The following is a 21,164-nucleotide window of genomic DNA, read 5'->3' on the forward strand; positions in this document are numbered from 1 at the left end:
TTTTTTTAATATGAACTTTTTTCTAACCCTGTTACCTTCCTTCTGTATAATTAATATTTGAGCCCAAATGTAGGACTTTTACATATGTTTGATTAAATTTCATCTCACATATTAGTTTCAACCTATCAAGATCTTCTTAGCTCAATTTAATTTTATAAGCTTTTATTAAGTGCTTTCTTTGTGAGAACTGTGCTAAGTTCTGAGAATAAAAAACAAAAAGGAAAAAAATTTCTCTGCCCTTAAGGAGTTTCCATTCTAGGGGAAGTACTACATGTAAACAGATAAATAAATCTAAGATCCTTTCATTGTGAAGATAGCATGAACAGTTGTTCAGGAAGATCAAGGAAGGTTTCCCACAGGAAGTCGTACCTGAGCCTTGAAGGAAACTAGGAGTTAAAAGGGAGAGTGCATTGCAGACAACTGGGACCAGCTTATATAAAGACATAGGGAAGTTAAGGGAGTTAAGGACACAGAATCCATGAAAAGGGATAGTGTGAAATGTCTGGAAAAGTAGATAGGAGCTAGATTTTAGCAGGGGGAGTAGGCAAGGGGAGGGGTTGAATACAAGCCGAAGAATCTGTCATTTTTCCTAGAGAGGATGTAGAGTCACAGAGCTACAATACAGATTGTGGAAGAGAAGGCTTGGAAGGGAGGGGAGGGGATGCATATTAAGAAGCTGTGGCAGAGGCAGGTGAGGGGTAATGAGGATAGAACTGGGGTGATTCCATAAGAGGGAAGATCATCAAGACCTGACAACTGTTACATACAGGGGATAAGGAAGAGGAGGAAGAATCAAGGAAGACCTCAAGAATCTGAGCTTGTCATTTGAAAGGTCCTGGTGTACTTAACAGAAAAGTGACATTTAAAGGAATGGTAGGTTTATCAAAGAATAGATTAGACCTGAAAGGGACCTTAATGGCTATCCAGTCCTAATGGTTTGCTCTACAGATGAGGAACCTGAGGATCAAAGAAATGAGATGAAAATGATTTGCCAAGATTATATAGGTAGGAAGCCTCACAAGCAGGATTTGAACTCACATCCTCATGACTCCAGAGTCCGTGTTCTTTTCTGACATATAAGCATAACTTTTATATGATGCATGGATTCACTTTAAAGTAGCTTTAATCATTGGTCATTTAGCCTCACTTGAAAACCTCCAGTGACAAGAGAATTCACTGTACAAGGTTGCTCAACCCACTAGTGAACACATTTAATGGTTTGAGAAGCTTTTTATATCTCCCTATAACTTTTTTTTTCCTGAGGTAATTGGGGTTAAGTGACTTGCCCAGGGTCACACAGCTAGGAAGTGATAAATGCCTGAGACCATATTTGAACTCTGGTCCTCCTGCCTTCAGGGCTGGTGCTCTATCCACTGCACCACCTAGCTGCCCCTTCTCCTTATAACTTTAAGCAGAATAGAAAAACAGACTCCAGAATATAATTGCCAAACCAAAGTATGTCAGCTCTCTGAGTGCTCTTAATGTTTTCCATTGCTCTAAAATAGAATTAGCTTCACTTGGTCAAAGATGGCAGGATCATTGAGGAAGGTTTAAAAAGCAGAGAATTCAAGGAGTCCTGTGTCTGTTTTCTCCCTCTCAGGCCGTTACATCCGCACCAACCTGAATATGCCTCATAGTTTACCTCAAAGGAGTGGTGGTTTCCGGGATTATGAGAAAGATGCACCAATCACTGTGTTTGGATGTATGCAAGCCAGACTCGTAGGTTAGTCATCCCAAAATAACATTTGGGGTTACCATTGGGGGGAGTGGGGGCTGCCCCCAGGGGAATGTATGGCACTACTTTCTGAGTCTCAAGGGTACAAGACAGCCCCTGTGGGACTTTTCTGTACTTGCTTCTGGTGTGAGTCCTTGGAACCCTAGATCATCGAGTTTGTGGTTATGAGGTAGCCAGTGGCTTTGCCACAACAACTGATATGGAAAGCCAGAATATGAAAGGAGACATCAGGGATAAATAGCCTTCTAATTTGGCTGTACATGTCAACTTTGAATCATTAGTTTGTTAGTTTATCCCATACCCCTCATCTAGAGACATCAGTCTCTTCTCCAAAGAAAGTGGATACCATCAAAAAATATAAACATTCATAGAGATATTAGAGTAGCCACTGGTGTCTGAGAGTTAATGCTCTAGGGTTTTATTTGCTTTCATTTTCATCAATACAAATCTGCAATCTATTCTCATAAAATCCATTATCCAGCCCTGGATTACCTAGGGCTCAGCTCCCCTGCTAACTGAGCATTTTGCTGCTCATTAGACCTGCAGAGATAGAACAGAGAAAAGATGAAAGAGTTCATCAGTTCTGCTTTTTGTTGAGAATGCTGGTGAAAAGTTTAGTTGGGGATAAGGTTGAGATTGTTAGGCTTATATGGTGTGTGTTTTGGGTACCTGGTTAAGTGGGACCAGAGCTAATATATTCAATGAATTCCATCTCTCTTTGTAGGCGAGGCCTTGTTAGAAAGTAACACCATTGTTGACCATGTCTATTGTTCCCCTTCCCTGCGATGTGTCCAGACTGCACACAACATTCTGAAAGGTAAGAATCACAAGCTTGTAGAACCTAAAGTGTCTTCTGCTCTCCTGTCTCTGAGCAGCTCCACACCTGAGCCATCCTAGAGAGATGAGACTTTTAACCAAGTGTGTTCAGCTCCTTTACCATGGAAAATAGCTTGGATTATGTAGTTTCTCAGCAGTCAGAAATAAATTCAATAGATATTTATTAAGTATGCAGAGCACAATGCTTTTCTTTGGAGAAAATACAAAGATTACAAGACAGGATCCTTACCCTTCCTAAAGCTTATATTCTAGTAAAGAGCATAAGACACAAAAACAGATGTACAAAATGTGACATTATAGTAGAAAGTAATACATCTACACCCAGAGAGAGGACTGTGGGAACTGAGTGTGGATCACAACATAACATTTTCAAAATCTTTTTGTTGTTGTTTGCTTGCTATTTTCATTCTCATTTTTCCCTTTTTGATTTTCCTTATGCAGCAAGACAATTATATAAATATATATATATATATATATATATGCATATGTTGGATTTAAAATACATTTTACCATGTTTAACATATATTGGATTACTTGCCATCTAGGGGAGTGGGTGGGGGAAAGCAGGGAAAAATTGAAACACAAGGTTTTGCAACGGTTAATATTGAAAAATTATCCATGCATATGTTTTGAAAATTAAAAAGCTTTAATAAAAAAGGGAAAGTAGTAGAATAAAGTGCTTCTATATGAGGTTGGGAGTTGGTGCAGGAGGAGGTATTTGAATTAGACTTTAAAGGATGAGAAGAAACTCTGTAAAAGAAAGGAGTTCTAGTCATAGGGAATATAGCATGAGAAAGAGCATGAAAACAGATGCTCAACAGGACACATTCAGGAGACAAAGGAGATGAGTTTAGTGGGAGCATCTAATGTTGGTAAATTAATGAAAATATGAATAGGATATTATCGCACTGTTCAAGTCCTTACGTAGTAGACAGAAAAGCTTGAACTTTGCTTAGTATTCAAGCTCACAGAAGAGTTCTGAATAGAGAAGTGATACAATCCGATTATAGATAAGGAAGACTATTCTGGCAATGGTCTAAGGATAGATGAGAGAAGAGCAAGAGTTTGGAGCCCAAAAGGCATGTAAGGAGATGATTGCCATCATTTAAATGAGTGGTATGAGTATGGTGTATAAGATATACGTGGTATAAGGATGGTATAAGGATGATGACTGATTGGATATGAATCTCTCTTCAATAATCTATTACTGCTGCCAAATTAATATCCCTCAAACACCGTGGGCAGGAATCTTTAGTGGCTTCCTACCTGTTTTTTTTTTTTTTTTCTTTTTCTTTAAATGAAGCACCACTCAAGAGCACAATGGTTTGGCCAGTGTCTCAAGTTCTGAGTATCTGTAACTCACTCTGGGAGATGGAAAACCACTTTTGGAAATGGGCTCATTTGCACATTCCTATATGAATTGGAGATAGCAGCTAATAACGGAATTGCTGACAATCAGAATGGAAAGCATGTACTAATTCACATGGTCCACATTCTCTTAAAAGAATTATCTTCCTCTTGCCTTAATTTTCTTTTCTCTTTATAAGGTTTACAACAAGAAAATCACTTGAAGATTCGTGTAGAGCCTGGCTTATTTGAATGGACAAAGTGGGTCGCTGGAAATACTTTGCCTGCATGGATATCCCCATCAGACTTAGCTGCTGCCAACCTGAGTGTTGATACAACCTACAGGTAACCTTACATAAATTGTTATTTCCTGAGATCTATTTAAAGAGGGTTTTCCAGATTATTTTCAGCTTTGTGCAATGGACCTTCAAATTGAGAGAAGTGATGGATTCAGAGTGCAGATTGAAGCCCTTTTTGTGGGGGAGAGGGCACAAATGTGGCTAATGTGGAAACTTGTTCTGCTAGACTACACACAATTGTAATAGATTTTATTTTCATTGCTTTCCTCATTGGATAGAGGAAATGGGGATAAGGGAGGCTGGAAGGAGAAAATTCAGAACTGAAAATAAAATAAAATTGAATTTTTAAAAATTATTTACCACTTTCAATCCAATAAAGGAAGTGGCTGACCAGATTTAGTCATGTCTCAATTATTTGTACTAATAAAGGAGAATTATATGTGATAGAAACAAATAATCCAAGAATAGTTAGGCATTAGTATGCATTATGATTTTCTTTTCCTGAAGATTTGCTTGTTTTATGATGTTTGATTCAAAGTCACATGGAAATAAGTATACATTCTTTTAAAGCAGCTATGTGGTGGAGTAAAAGGCTGGTCTTGGAGTTAGGAAACCTGTGTTCAAATCCTGTCTTTAATACTACTAGCTGCATGACCCCGGGAAAATCACTTAACCTCTCCAGAGAAAGAGGACAACAAGCAACCGTCTCGCTTTCTTTGTAAAAATGGGCATAATGTGACGTGACAGGGTGGCTGTGGGGCCCATTAAGATGTCACCTGTACAGTGCTTTGTGAACCTTATGGTCCAGTACAACAGCCCTGTGGGGCGAGTAGGGCAGGCGGGGTTAATCTCGGTTTATTGCTAAGGGAAGCTGAATCTAGAGGAGTCGCATCATTTGTTGTGATCACACACTTTCTTTTCTTTAACTGAACACGGATTAATAATTAACACGTACAGAGCTCATCAGGCTTATAAATCTCTTTGTTCACAAGCACCCGGTGAAGGCCTGTGGAAGCATGGCTGGCTCTGTTTCACAGATGAGAAAACAACAGTTCAAAGACTGAATGGCTTTCTCACAGCTGTGTGGCTGCTAGTGAGGGAGCAGAGACTTGAGTCCTCCTGCTGTTACTCCAGTGCTACTAGATCAGACTTTCTGCTCTGCAATGAAACATGAAACACATTGCATTTATATTTAAATAATCCACAAAAGGTATATGTACATTTACCAGTAATTGAATTTGGTTGTTACAGAATTATGGTGGAATCACAGTTAAAATCTCATTCTCTGGAAGAAGCCTTACCCAGTCCCCTTTAATTCAAGGAGAGCCTTCGGATCTGCAGTTCCCCCATATCTCTTTTAGGCAGCTAGGTGGCGCCGTAGTGCAGCGTGCCTGTCCTGGGGCCGGGAAGACTCCTCTTCCTGAGTTCTAATCCAACCTCAGACAGCACTAGCTGTGTGACTGGGCAAGTCGCTTCATCCGGTTTGCCACAGTTTCCTCATCTGTAAAATGAGCTGGAAAAGGAAATGGCAAACCCCTCCGGTGTCTTTCCCAAGAAAACCCCAGTGGGGCTGCGAAGAGTCGGACGGGGCTGAGCAGCAGCATCTTGTGTACGCACGGTTGTTTGCACGGCATTCCCCCATTAGACTGTGAACTCCGGGGTCAGGGACTGCCTTGGCTTCTTGTGTCCTAGCCCAGTGCCTAAGACCTCGTAGGTGCTCAACTACTCAAATACTTTGCTGGAATTTCGGTATACTCTGTCTATGGTATTCTCCTGATATATTAGTCTAATATCTATTTTTTTAAAAAGGAAAGTAAGTTAATCTGGATTCAGTTAATACTCTCAAAATTAACCACTAAGTACAGAGTAAAGTACTTGTTAAAATGACTCTTTTATAGAAATACACATCCTGATTATTATAGTGAGGAATCTCTCTCAAATATCTGAGGACTCTATTTAGGGCCAGTGCTCACTTTAACCAACTCTTTATCCCCTGTGAGATTCTGCCCTTTCTTCTTTTTCTAAAGTCAGAAGCACAACTCCAATGGGAAAACCTCACAGGTATTCTAGCTCAGGTAAGAAGTGAATGTCTGGATTCCCAGACTAGTTTAATCTAGTATGTTAAGTAGAACCTCAGTTGATGCTCTTAGAAGAATAATCTACTACTTCCTCTTTTCTTGAGGAATTGTTCTGTAGGTTTAAAAAAAAAAAAGGATTCGAGATTTTAAAATGTCTCTCCCCATGGATTGTACTTCACATTTTGTCTCCCCCTCCATGGCGTTCCTCCCTCAGGACACAATTTTGCTCTGGTATGAAGAATGCAGCCAAAAGTACTATTGTTGAGCCAACAGAAATTTTATGTTCTAATGGGAAACTGGGGGAACTAGTTGCCAGCCTGGGTAAGGTGTCTCCCCCCACAGTTCCATTCTCAGCCTGCCTTGGTTGAATATAAATCTTTGGTTTTCCCCTTAAGCAGATCCTAAAATTCTTCTCATTCTGACTTGAAAACTGTGTGTAGATTATTACATCTACACTGTTTTGTTGTTGTTGTTCACCCACATTCACAAAAGAGAGATGAGTCTGGGAAACTTCAAGGGTAGGACAGGTACAGGGCCTGATTCTATTCACCTTTTCCCATTTACAGGTATATATATTTGTGCAGCCTTTTGTTTGACTTTTAAACCTACTGACCCTTTCTTTTTGTTTATGCCCATGTGAAAGTCATCATTTGAAAATGAAGGGCCCACCCTCCTTGAGTTACACTTCCTCTGGAATATCTTTAGATTGAAAAGCATTGAGGGAGGTGCTAAGTAGGGGCAAAGAAATGGTAGAAGCCTGGCCAAGGTCAGATGATAAGAACCAGGAGAGCCAAATCTTCATTCTTATTTTCCCGATCAGTTGCACCAATCTGTATAACTATCATTTAATAAGATTTAGACTTGTACACAATTTGATCTTTGTCACAAACCAGGCCACAAAGCACAGAAAGGAATTACAGTTTCAGAATTTGAAAGCTGTCTAGTTTACACAGTAAAAGAACTCCCACCATGTCATCATGCTTGAAGACCTCCAAGGAGGGAAATCCAATCACCCTTCTGCGACCCATCCCACTTTTGGACAAATCCAATGTAGCATTATAGAATTTTCGAACTAGAAATGACGCTTAGAAATTGTCTTCTCAACCTCCTCCTCCTACCCTCTATACATATGTATTTTGCAGACAAAGGCTCCAGAGTAAGAAAAAGGACCTTACAAACTGCCTACTCAAACCCTTTCCTGAAACCATCATTATTAGCTTCCCTCCCTCCAGAAATAATTTTGTAATTAGTTGATGTCTTATATTTTATTCTTGGTGTTGTATTCTCCTGTTAAACATAAGCTCTTTGGGGATTAGCCGTCTCATTTTCATCTCTTGATTCTCAGTACCCTACAGAGTGATTGGAGCACAGTAGACATTTGGTATTGAATCCCACTATACTATGATGCTGGCAGACTTGCCTAACCTAGACCTAGAACCATGAGGAAGTGAAATGGGAATCAGAGTCAGGAGATCTACCTTTGGCACAAACAAGTTGTATATCTTTGATCAAATCACTTAATTTCTTTGGGCCTCAGTTTCCTTCTTTATAAAATTAGGTGATTGTACTTAAAGTTTGAACTCAAGTATCTTCTAGGTTATGAAAGCAATTCTGATGGATTTTATGAAAACAGTTCTCCTAATGATCTTTTCTATTTTACAAGGAAGTCTACTAAAGGAAGCAGCATATACAATCCTAAATATTTCTTATACTTGTTTCTAAAGAATATTTGGTACAAGGAGAGTTAGATGATTGATACAGATTCAGGAGATATCTAAAAACCTCATTTGATCTCAGTTTTTCCTTCCTTTCACCCTTTGATCATAATAAATCATTAAAGCTTTGGTTAGACAATGACAAAATAAACTGGTAAATAAATAATCTGGCATTGTGTAGACAAGATAACTAATTAATATTAGACTTTAGTTCTTCAGAGGATTCTCTCTTTGAATTTCAATTTCCTTATTTGTAAAATAAAAATAATACTTATATTCCCAAGTTCACATGGTGATTGTGAAAAAGGTACTTTGCAAACTTAAAGTACTTTGAAAAAATTTGCTGTTATCAGTATGGTGGAATGATGTAGAAAGGGCATCTCTCTGCTTCTCAGTTACCCCATTTAGAAAAATATTTCCTGTACCTATCTTTTCTTTAGAGTTGCTATATAGTAAAACAAGGAAAAAATAAATATTCAAAAAAAGTCAGGGGTAAAAAAACTGAGATTAGTTACACTATGTTTTGGACTTTTGTATGTTGTACTGGACATCTAAGGAAAATATTCCTACCAATTCAGATCAGCTTGCATTTGTAACCTACATGCTTTAAGGATTGCTTGGAGTACACCAAGGTGAAATGGCTTGCTCAGAGTAGTGTTGAACAGACATGAACACAGGTCTTTATGATTCCACTATGCAACACTATCTTTCCTACCCCCATATTCATCTTTGTTATTATTACTTGTTCTCTCTCCAACTGTCAAAATGCCTTAATTCCTTTTGGTCTCTCTTCTGTTTATAGACCTCATATACCAGTCAGCAAATTAGTGATTTCTGAGTCTTACGACACATACATCAGTAGAAGCTATCAAGTCACAAAAGAAATCATAAGTGAATGTAAGAGCAAAGGTAAGCAATATTCTCTTTTTCTCCATCTTGAATCCAATGGTCATTCTCTAGTATAGTTGACTTGTTTCTCTTGTTTCTTTTAAGATTGTTTTAGCAGTTAAATGGTTAACATAAAAAGAAATATTTTCCTAACTTTTTGTATAGACATTAATGTTAAACTTGTATTATCTTGTGAATGTCTCAGATGACATGGAATTCCACTGAGGCACACTGGATATAATGTTGCTGCATATCATGTTATTCAAAGAACATGAAATATAGCATTAAGTGGTTGGATATTGTACCGTCATCCTATATTACATGGAATACAGAATTATATACATTATAACACAACACGTAACATGAAATACAATATTAGATGGTGCCATATTGGATGATGTCCCTCACCCTGTGAGACATGGAATACAGAATCTGATGGTACGTGCTAGATATTGTTTAAAAGCACTCATTTTTAGAAGTAGCAGTAGCATGCCAGCTTTGCCTATTAGCTGATCAATGGCAGCCTAGATGATATTAATCTGTTCAAGGCATTTATTGTTTCAGACGGTTAAAGTTGTGCCTGACGGTATAGCCATTTGATTATTGCTTGAGATTTTGATTCTTTCATTTTTTTCTTCTGTAACATATCCCCTGTATACAGAATTAAGTCCATTCTATTTCCTTTGCAAAACAAACTATTATTTCCAAATTATTGTTTGAATTTTGGAATAGCTGGGGGGGCCAAATTATTGTAGAATGTTCCCAGATGTCACTTTCACATCGCTCATTTTACCACTGCTTAGCCTTAGTGCACACTTTATAACGTCCTATTAGAAAATTCTAAGGGCTCAGGACTGTGTAGAATAAAAAAAATTCTCTATGGATCCTTTTTTGTTTTTTGGCCCAGATCTGTGATTCATTAAAGAAAATAGTTTCTGACATGAAAGCTACCTCCACCGATGCAAATTAGCCAATTTTCTGTGAATGGGTAATCGTAAAGAGTAATTGGGGACACTGAAAAGTTAGGTAATTTATCCAGGGTCATACGGCTAGTTAAAGCTAGAATTTGAATCCAGATCTTCCTGACTAGCAGGCCAGTTTTTTTTTTTCTTTAACAAAAACTATGTCTGCCTGCTTGTTATGTAAGTCCTATTTCACAAACCAGATTTTGAGGTAAAAGAACAGATAAAGGAATGAGATTTAGAGAGTCTAAAGTGATTTACCCTTGGTCATATGATTAGTAAGTGTCTGAAACAGGATTTGAACCTACAGATTTCTGATTCTGAGTCTAGTACTACTGTACCACACTCCAAGTTGAGGAAAAGGCTCATTTTCAACCAAGGCAGAAGAGAGAGAGAGGATCAGGGACAACTTTGTGGAGGAGGTAGCGTTTATACTGAGTCTTCAGGGACAGATAGAATGCTGAAAGAGATGGGATGTAATGGTGATGCAATAGTGAGAGTTTGGTGGAATGGAATGTCTAACTGGAAGAAATGGGAGAGGCTGCATCACAGGCCGCCATTTGCAGGTCACCTAAGTAGTCTCCCAAAGCTGCTTTCTCATGTTTGCTTTTCCATTCCCAGGAAATAATATCTTGATAGTGGCCCATGCATCTTCCCTCGAGGCATGTACCTGCCAGCTCCAAGGACTCTCACCCCAGAATTCCAAGGACTTTGTGCAGATGGTGCGAAAGGTAATTCACCCTACTGTTTAAATGTCCTGCTAAGCAGGATGTTTTCATTATGTTTTATTGGCTGACTGGTGGATAAAAATGTAGATCTTTATGTAGCAGTACATCCATTCTGGAGCCACATTTTACTGGGAGCCTCATTTGTATGAGACATTGTGCTATGTGGTATTGGGACTAAAAGATGTAAACAATACTGCCCCTGCTCTCTTGAAACTTACAATCTATCTAATAATAAGAAAAAGCCCCATAAGCCTTCATAACTAAAATACAAATTATAAGATGTTTCCTGTGAAATGTACAGAGGGTAAGTATTATACCAATTTAGAGGAGAGCAAGATCATGTTTGGCCTGGGTAATCAGAGAAGACTAAGAAGGAGATCTTGAAAATTGGTAAAAAAAAAAAAAAAAAAAAAAAAAAAAAAAAAAAAAAAAAAAAAAAAAAAAAGCTGTCTTTAAAATTTTCTAACTTATAATATCATAAATAAATTTATTTTAAAATAATTCTTTGGTATGCATATAATTTTATCATTACTTAAAGACAAAAACAACCCACATGGTGTTGTAACCCACAATTTAAATGGTTTTGCTATAAGGAACTCCATTGATGAATGTCTTTTCTTTCTTTTTTTTTATTAATTATAGTTTTTATTTACCAAATATATGCATGGGTAATTTTATAGCATTAACAATTGCCAAACTTTTTGTTCTAATTTTTCCCCTCCCTCCCCCCCTCCATGGCAGGTTGACCAATACATGTTAAATATGTTAAAGTATAAATTAAATACAATATATGTCCATACAGTTATTTTGCTGTGCAAAAATAATCAGACTTTGAAATAGTGTACAATTAGCCTGTGAAGGAAATAAAAAATGCAGGCAGACAAAAATACAGGGATTGGGAATTCTGTGTAGTGGTTCATGTCATCTCCCAGAGTTCTTTCGCTGGGTGTACCTGGTTCAGTTCATTACTGCTCTATTGGAGCTGATTTGGTTCATCTCATTGTTGAAGAGGGCTACATTTATCAGAATTGATCATCATCTAGTATTGTTTTTGAAATATATAATGATCTCCTGGGCCGGCTCATTTCACTTAGCATCAGGAACATATATATGCGAATTCTGAACTCTTTTTAGTCAAGCTGCCTGAATTTACTAATGACTGTTTAAAAGTTAATAAGGTTATTGTCTAAAATATTTTAATGGATCTGTGGATGCTTTGATATGGATTCTCCCTCCATTGATGAAGATGGCTACTCAAGATTGTGGCAGGGTGGAGAATATCTGAGATGAAGACAAGTTCTATTTGGGTGAAATGGTTTAGTTCACTTCAATCATGGTCCAACATGCAGGGGTTGAGCAAGCAATATCCCCACTTGAAATCTAGAGGAGTTGAATCACTTCACAGCTCCATCAGCAGTACATCAGAATGCATTCCTTCATAAAGTCTACACCACCTCTCCGGATATTGATTAATATCCATCTTTTTGTCCATATCTATTGGTTTGTATGATTAGGACTATAACTTAAGAGTTTTAATTGGTATTTATCCTATTAGTAGTGATTTAAATCAAGGGCATTTCTCTTGTGGTCTTTTATTTTTTTATTACATTAATTTTTTTATTAATTTTTATAATTATAACATTTTCTTTGACAGTACATATGCATAGGTAATTTTTTTTACAACATTATCCCTTGTACTCCCTTCTGTTCCGAATTTTTCCCCTCCTTCCCTCCACTCCCTCCCCTAGATGGCAGGCATTCCCATACATATTAAATGTCTTATAATATATCCTAGGTACAATATATATGTGCAGAACCAAATTTTGTTGTTGTTGATGTTGTTGCAAAGGAAGGATTGTATTCAGAAGGTAAAAATAATCTGGGAAGAAAAACAAAACAATGCTCACAATTTGCATTCATTTCCCAGTGTTCCTTTTCTGGATGTAGCTGATTCTGTCTGTCATTGAGCAATTGGAATTGGATTAGCTCTTCTCTATGTTGAAGATATCCACTTCCATCAGACTATATCCTCATACAGTATGATTGTTGAAGTGTATAATGATCCCCTAGTTCTGCTCGTTTCACTCAGCATCAGTTGATGTAAGTCTCTCCAAGCCTCTCTGTATTCCTCCTGTTGGTCATTTCTTATAGAACAATAATATTCCATAATATTCATATACCATAATTTACCCAACCATTCTCCAATTGATGGACATCCATTCATTTTCCAGTTTCTAGCCACTAAAGGGCTGCCACAAACATTTTGGCACATACAGGTCTCTTTTCCTTCTTTATTATTTCCTTGGGATATAAGCCCAGAAGTAGTACAGCTGGGTCAAAGGGTATGCACATTTTGATAACTTTTTGGGCATAGTTCCAAATTGCTCTCCAGAATAGTTGGATTCTTTCACAACTCCACCAACAATGCATCAGTGTCCCAGTTTTCCCACAGCCCCTCCAACATTCATCGTTATTTGTTCCTGTCATCTTAGCCAATCTGACAGGTGTGTAGTGGTATCTCTGAGTTGTCTTAATTTGCATTTCTCTGATCAATAGTGATTTGGAACACTCTTTCATATGAGTGGAAATAATTTTAATTTCATCATCTGAAAATTGTCTGTTCATATCCTTTGACCATTTTTCAATTGGAGAATGGCTTGATTTCTTATAAATTAAAGTCAATTCTCTGTATATTTTGGAGATGAGGCCTTTATCAGAACCTTTAACTGTAAAAATGTTTTCCCAATTTGTTACTTCCCTTCTAATCTTGTTTGCATTAGTTTTGTTTGTGCAGAAACTTTTTAATTTGGTGTAATCAAAATTTTCTATTTTGTGATCAATAATGGTCTCTAGTTCTCCCTTGGACACAAACTCCTTCCTCCTCCACAAGTCTGAGAGGTAAACCATCCCATGTTCCTCCAATTTATTTATGATTTCGTTCTTTATGCCTAAATCTTGGACCCATTTTGATCTTATCTTAGTATGTGGTGTTAAATGTGGGTCCATGCCTCGTTTCTGCCATTCTTGTGGTCTTTTATAGTTTGTAATTCTCCTTTTGCAAAAAAAAAAAAAAAAAAAAAAAAAAAAAAAAAGTTCATATCCTTATTTACTGAGAAATGGCTTTTGACATTATAAATTTATGTCAATTCCCTGCATTTTCTGATTTAAAACTTACTGGTGATATTTGATGCAGATGTTTTTCCCATTATACCATTTCTCTAATTCTGTCATCTTTGATTTTATTTACACAAAAGCTTTTTCGGTTTACATATTCTGACATCAGTATAAGTTGCTCTCAGTTGCCTTTTTAGCTAAAAGTACTCTCTCACTCTCTCTAGCCAAGATGTAATTCTCTTCTAATAAGTTTTAGTGTGACCTTTTGTTTTCAGGACACATATCCATTTTGAATTCATTGTGGTAAATATAAGCTTTTGACTTAAATGAATTTTTTTCTACTTTTCAGCTTTTCTAGCAGCTTTTTTTTTTCATGAAAAAGTGATCTGAAAATAAACAACAACATACATATACACACCTATACATATAGACATATACACACATATACATATATATAACATACATATACACAGTTATACATATATATTTATACACATATATTTACTTAATTTAGAAACTGTGATTCCTAAAACTCTTAGTCCCATTTTCTGCCCTTATTCCACCATCATGACAGAAGTAAGAGGGGGTTGAATAGGCCAGAGCATTGTTTTTACATTTCTCTTGTTTTTTTGTGTTACCTTGGCTACTAACTATATCTTTGTTTTAAAACTTATTTTATGTAATACAACTACAGTTATAATTGTGTATGTGTGTGTATTTAAAGGAAAAAAGTCCAAGGTAGAGTAACTTCAGGCAGCCTTGGAAGGGGGACAAATTCAAAATATATTTGGCTGATACTTGGCAGACTCATTAGAATATCCCTACCTTATAAAAAGTTGAATATTCTGTAAGATTTTACTCTTGGTCTTTTATTTGTTTTGTATATGATCATTGTTGATAATGAAAATAAATTATATTTATGGGATTAAATCTTTTTCTTTTCCCTCTCTTTTCTATTGGAACTATAGATTCCATATCTGGGATTTTGTTCATGTGAAGAATTAGGAGAAACGGGAGTCTGGCAGCTGACAGATCCACCTATCCTCCCCCTAACACATGGACCAACTGGAGGCTTTAACTGGAGAGAGACATTACTTCAAGAATAAGACTGAACAAGACTGGAAACAGGCCTTTTATAGGCTTTGGAGAAGTTTTTTTTGTGTTTCATAACAACAGAAAACACATAGCATTTTTTCCAGTATATTTCCTTTCATGCAGTTTCATGCTAGAAAGTATACATTGTACTGTATAGATAGATGGAGAAAAGCTCTTGATTTGAGATAACAATTCACTCCTTGGCTCTTGGCCTACTCAAGCTCAGCAGTGTGGGCTGCTGAGATTTTCCTTCCTGAAGTAAGATACCTGTTACAACAGACTTTTTCCCTCTGTTCTGAACTATAGATGGAGGGACCACCCCATGCCTTTGGGAGCAGTTAAGCTCTTTCTTAGAATGACTTCAAGCCAAAAGGATATACACAAAATCCAGCTGGGGTGACATTTGGAATCGAATTTTTATTTACTTCCATTTGCCTCGTCCATAAAGCCAACCTAAGAAATGCATTTGAGGTAATTAGGGGAACACCTGTAAAAACTGTCCTTATCTAGTGCGCTAGATGCTACCTTGATGGCCTCCAAGTAGAGGTCTTACACATTTTCTAGGTACTCCACTTTAGAAAAATGGGACTTACCCAGATGTTGCCACTGCCTCGTAGTAGCAGCAGCAATAGTGGGCCCACTTTGTGCTGTGCTCCACCCCAAACTATTGTCTGGCCAAGGGAACTCTTCTTTTCCAAGCACTTTCAAATCCTCAGGAAGAAAGTGAGCTAGAAGTAAGCTAGGATTTGAGAAGCCAAAAAATTTTGGCTTGATATAAAGTGACTTGGAATTACTCATTTTGTAGTCTAATTTCTCAATCATTGTGTTTTACTTGGCTTAGTCTAGAATAATATAACTTGTTTAGGATGTTGAGCTTTCAAAGGAATGTACAGTCGGTACATAATTTAAGTCAGCAAGAAGCTCATCTTGTGCAATATGTACATCTTTATTAACCATGCCAGTAAGTCAATTATTTGTACATTTACAATGTATGTAATACATATTCAAACATTCATAAATACATTTATTATACAAGAGATGTATGAGAAGTCAGGGAACTAACTTAAAATGACAACAGTCAGGGCTGCACTGATACTTGTGCTGTCTCATTTGTGTGTGTGTGTGTGTTTTTAAATTATAATTTAAGATATATAGGGCTGTATGAAAAGTTATGGGGGAATCATGTCCTGGGATTTCCTTTCCTTTCTGATTACTGCATACTTTCAAGGGAGTTTTATTTAAAAGAAAAAATAAATGACAATCAAACCAAAGTCAATGTGTATTTAATTTTGTGCCTAGTTTGTTGACTGATAGAAGTTTTCAGAATTGAATCCAGTACCATACAAAGAGTGTAGAGACTTAAGAGGTGGCAGGAGGTAATATTAAAATGAATCCAGATATGTCATTAAATATAAAGTAGTAATTTTGGGAGAGTGGTTCAGTAAGTGAAAAACTCATGTGAAAAATGGTCACAAAGGTTGCCATTTATTACATGAAACTGCTTACAGTCTAATAAATCAAACATGAGTAAATAAAGTAGAACCATCTATGATTAAGCAATGGACTTCAGGCAGTAGGGACTTTTAAAGTCAGGAAGGCACAAGGGATTAGAAGAAAGGGCAGAGTGCAGGGTGCAAGAGAGGAATTGGGGAGGAACTAGGGAGGGGCCAGGGAGGATCCTAATAGAGAAGTAAATCTAGCTAACAGTTTGTCTTAAGATATACTAATCACATCACCAAGAGATTCTTCTCTTTCTGATAATGGAAATAGTATGGATGGATTAGAGTTATTGAAGTTCCTGTTCCACATTAAATGGAACAGGATCCAGAACCCTGATGCACAACAGTGGAGGTCTTACAATAATAGATCTGTGATCTATTGGTGCTTGAAAAAGAAAGGGAAAAGAAATGCTAGATATGCATTTTAATTAACAAGTAGTCCCTTTGGTGTTTTATAAAGCAATTGGATATGAACAGAGATGAAGCTGCTTGCCTAAGGTCACACAGATAGTAAGTTCTTTCTTTAAATCCAGTGTCCTTTTCATTAGGCTATTCGGTCTCCCCTGGAGTAGGGAAAATTGGGAAACAAGATTTCTGAGTTTTACATTTTTAGTGAAACACCCAACTTATTCTAGTCATAGATAAACACTGGTAGAGAGTGCTTATTACCTATTTAATTGCTGGTACAACTGGTTAATAAATACTACAAATCATCATCTATTGTGGGGAGAAGAATAGATTCATTAAGACTTTAAGTGAAAATCATATCACAGCTAATATCCTACTTCTGCTTGTATTTGTTACTAGTGTTCTTGAGCCAATAAACTTATTTTTTCAACTAATATTTATGTGAACTGTATGGCATTGTTTAAAAAAAAAAAAGTATTTCCCTTGATTTATAGTCTCTAAAGCAAGGCTAGAGACTTTCTTGAAAGAAAATGTGCCTTGTATAGTATCTATAAGTATAAAATTGATAGACACAACTGATATCACAAGTTGTCTTTTCTATCTATGTAAGTTTTACAGGAAGGGTAGGTAGTACTAATCAATTTGGATGAGCAATTCATTATTTTAATCATCTATTAAAAGTCATTTTTAGATGTTGCCTATCTGATTAGTAGAAATTTGACATAAATGTAGATTGAAGTCTCTTCATTAGAGAATGTAGTTTGAAGCCTCTAATGAAGAAGAAAAAGAGGGGTCTTTGGTGGGGGACGGGAAGGGTATCAGAATTCTCCAGGGGGCTGACCTCCATAACTTAAATTTACTAGATGCTAATAGTGTGAAAATAACCCCAACTTGTTTTGAGGCATCATTTTAAGTCTCCATGATAAAAGAGCGCAAAGAAGTTAATATCATATATCAAAATATTAGAGTCTGAATTAATATTTCAAACCAAACTACAGGATGGTTTTTCTTGGAAGCTTACTAAGAAGCAACTAAATTAGAAAAATCTAATTAGATAAAAAGTATTTCATCATGTGTAGCAGTATAATGCATATATGTGTATGTGTATATGTAATATGTATTGTTCATATAAGACACACTAAACTAGATAAAGATTTACATACACACACACACACACACCAAAAAAAAAAAAAAAAAAAAAACATCTCTCATACACATACAACCCTAAAATAAACTTTGGTAAGATGAAACTAAAAGCTTTTTATCCTGGTATTGAGTATTTAATATTACATCCTATGCATATGTGTGTGTTGTATCAGTTTTTTAATGTTCTGGTTATTATTTGCAAATAGGACTTTGTTTTCAGTGGTTTTGAAAATGCTTCTATTCCACTGTGGACGTGAGTAATTGGCACATTTTAATGCAAAAGCTGGATGCAATGTTTTCCCAAGCTTCCTTTCCTGTTTCACTGGTAGCTAGCTAGAAGCTGATTGCTTTACCTTAGTATTGAGTTCAGAATACAGTGTTTTACATTTCATTTAGATTCATAGAATCTGGATGGATCTAATTTAAATAGCTATCTGATAGTTGGGAGAAAGGGGTAATTTCTACTCTATTGTGGTAGGTTTGGGCAAATTTCTACTTTTTATTTTAATGATTTACTTTAACCAAAGAGTTATTTTAAATAATTTTATATATTTAAAATTTTTTTAACATTTTTATTTAAAGTTTTGACTTCCAAATTCTATCCCTTCTATTCCTTCTTCCCTCCTCTTTCTCCTCCCTGAGATGGCAAGCAATCAGGTACAGGTTATACATGTGCAATTATGTAAAACCTTTTCATATTAGTCATTTTGTAGAAGAATCAAATGAAAGAAAGAATGTGAAAAATAGCATGCTTCAGTCTATATGCAATCAATATCAGTTCTTTCTCTGGCAGATAGTGTGCTTTATCATTAGTTCTTTGGTATTGTATTGGATCATTGTACTATGTCATTCACAATTTTTCATTGAACAATATTGCTGTTACTGTGTATGGAATCCTGGTTCTATTCACTATGCATCAGTTCTTGTAATTCTTTCCAAGTTTTTCTGAAATCATCCCGCTTATCATTTCTTATAGCATAATAATATTCCATTACAATCATATTTTAATCTTTAAGGAATTATTTTCTTCAGTAAGCTTTTGTACTTCTTTTTCCATTTGGCCAATTCTGGTTTTTTAGGGAGTTATTTTTTTCAGTAAATTTTTCTATATCTTTTCCTATAGTGTTAACCCTTTTTTTCCATGATTCTCTTGCATTTCTCTCATTTCTTTTCCCAATTTTCTTCTTCTTTAATTTTCTTTTTTAAATTCTTTTTAAGCTCTTGTAAAAATTCTTTTGAAGCCTCAGACTAAATTACACTTTTTCATGAGGCTTCACAAGTAGCCATTTTGACACTCTTGTCCTCTTCTAAGTTTATGTCCTGATCCAGTCCCAACAGTGACTTTCTATAATCAAGCTTTTTTTTTTCCTTTATTTTTTTCTGCCTTTTTTTGTGATTTGGTTTTTATGTGAGAGCTGGACTTTGGTCCTGCACTGTCGCAAGCTTTTTGTTCTGGGACTCTGGGTTTTACTGCTGGCTTTCACTGGGCTTCAGGCTTAGTTGCTTGCTTTCTCTGGAGGACAGGCTTCCCTTCTGGTTGATACTAGGAGGTAGGGCCCTGCTGCTGGGTTGCTTATGGGAACAGGATCTTTCTCCTGGTAGGCCACAGGTTCAGGGTCTCACTATTGGTCAGTCCCAGGTCAAGGCTTCACTACTGGTCAGCAGTGGCGTGGGAGCTTCTGCTGGTTTATGCTGAGTAGGAGGGGTCACTGGAGTGGGACCTTGCTGTGCTCAATTGCCCAAGGGGCTGCAGTTGTTGCTCTTGGATTTCATTCCCCTCCTATCCCAGTGAGACAAAATTTTCCTGCTCCTAGATCAACTTTTAAATGGTTTCCTAGTTATTTGGAGGGGAATTTGGGAAGGCTTCAGTGGGTTTCTTCTTCACTCGACCATCTTGGCACAAGAAGTCCAATAAATTTATGTTTGAAAAGTATGGTTTCACAATAAAGAAAAAAGAAAAATTACCTGAAGTGATGGTTCAGTGAATCATTGATTTTTATCTCTGTTGCATTTTAGACTGATGTGGTAATATTCTTAGTGGTATATAGTATATATATTACATATATATATATATATATGTATATATATATATATATATATATATATATATATATATATATATATATATTATATAGTATCTAAAGGTAATCCAGTTGTGTATAGTATTACCATAAATGCTTCTTTTCTACTTAAGCAATTGTATTCATATTAAAATGAAGTTTCTTATTTCAATTACCTAGTGTCATTGGGAACTAATCGCATGGATGCTACAGAAGAAGTTCTAAACTCCCTGTGATTGTGGGAAGGCTTTCCTATGTGGTAAACAGAAGCTTTTTCTCTGTAAAGCTTGGTACACTGCAACTCAAGTGTATAATTTAAAACCAGTGATGAATCTCCCTTTTGAATTTACCTTAAGTAATGAATGTGTTTGAATACAGATGAACTATGGTTTAATTTTCACATGCATCGGCATAGTCACAAACTGTACATTCTGCTGTGAACTTTGCAGATAATGAGGAGTGGGATCATTTGCATTTAAATTGTAGTCCAGCATATGTGTGAGAAATAATGAGATGAAAAGTAAACGGCTGCTGGAGGTAGAGGGATGGGGAGAGACTTAACATCTATTTGAGTTAACATTCACTTTACGAAAGAATGAAGAATATTTTCTTAGGTGATAACAAATGGTTTTCATGTTTAAACATAGGGCTGAAAATAGATTTGCTTCTCTTTAATGCTTAAACATATTGAATTTCTCTAGGAAAATTACAAGTTATAATGGAAATTCAAGTAGAAGGGAAAAAATTGACTACAGGCAGAAGTAATGTAATATTTTTTTTAAATGTAAAATTATGCTAACAGCATGTAAGTTTAAAATGATAGAGATGAGTAATCAAACTTTGTATACAACCAATTCTTAACAATTTATCACTCAACTGCCATCACTCAGCCAAGTCAGTATACTATTCAAAACAGGCTCTCTATAGTCAATAGATGGGTAATGGGAAGAATAAACTATAGACTATTTCCTCCCTTCTTTAATTTCTACTTAATTATTGAGAATTCTACCCAAAAGTGTTTTGCCTTGACATTTTTGAATTCCAGAGGTTTTAAGCTATTATGTCATTGTTTACTATGTTTTATGCAATGTGATTCAGGTATATTAATTTGAAAAAAAAAAGTCATTAAGAAGAAAACTCCACATATAACAATTATATTGCCAAACTCCCCTGACATTTATATTTTTATTTCTGATTTTAATTGCTGTGAACTTTAGGAAGAGCTGTGGTATCACTATAATGAGCTCATTCCA

At 36.1% G+C, this 21,164-nt stretch overlaps 1 protein-coding gene across 3 annotated transcripts in view; it reads left to right on the forward strand.

Moving 5' to 3' along the window:
* Window positions 1-16,069, forward strand: part of UBASH3B (ubiquitin associated and SH3 domain containing B) — a 158,739-nt gene extending 142,670 nt beyond the window's left edge. For all 3 annotated transcript variants that reach the window (XM_074302691.1, XM_074302689.1, XM_074302690.1), the window contains exons 9-14: window positions 1,601-1,723; window positions 2,460-2,552; window positions 4,120-4,264; window positions 8,814-8,920; window positions 10,483-10,592; window positions 14,672-16,069. In XM_074302691.1, the coding sequence (XP_074158792.1) occupies window positions 1,601-1,723; window positions 2,460-2,552; window positions 4,120-4,264; window positions 8,814-8,920; window positions 10,483-10,592; window positions 14,672-14,809 (716 nt within the window). In that variant the 3' untranslated portion in view covers window positions 14,810-16,069. The remainder of the gene's footprint in view (window positions 1-1,600; window positions 1,724-2,459; window positions 2,553-4,119; window positions 4,265-8,813; window positions 8,921-10,482; window positions 10,593-14,671) is intronic.
* The last annotated feature ends 5,095 nt before the right edge of the window (window positions 16,070-21,164 follow it).

Source organism: Sminthopsis crassicaudata, chromosome 3 (genome assembly GCF_048593235.1).
Source record: "Sminthopsis crassicaudata isolate SCR6 chromosome 3, ASM4859323v1, whole genome shotgun sequence".
Taxonomy (NCBI): domain Eukaryota; kingdom Metazoa; phylum Chordata; class Mammalia; order Dasyuromorphia; family Dasyuridae; genus Sminthopsis; species Sminthopsis crassicaudata.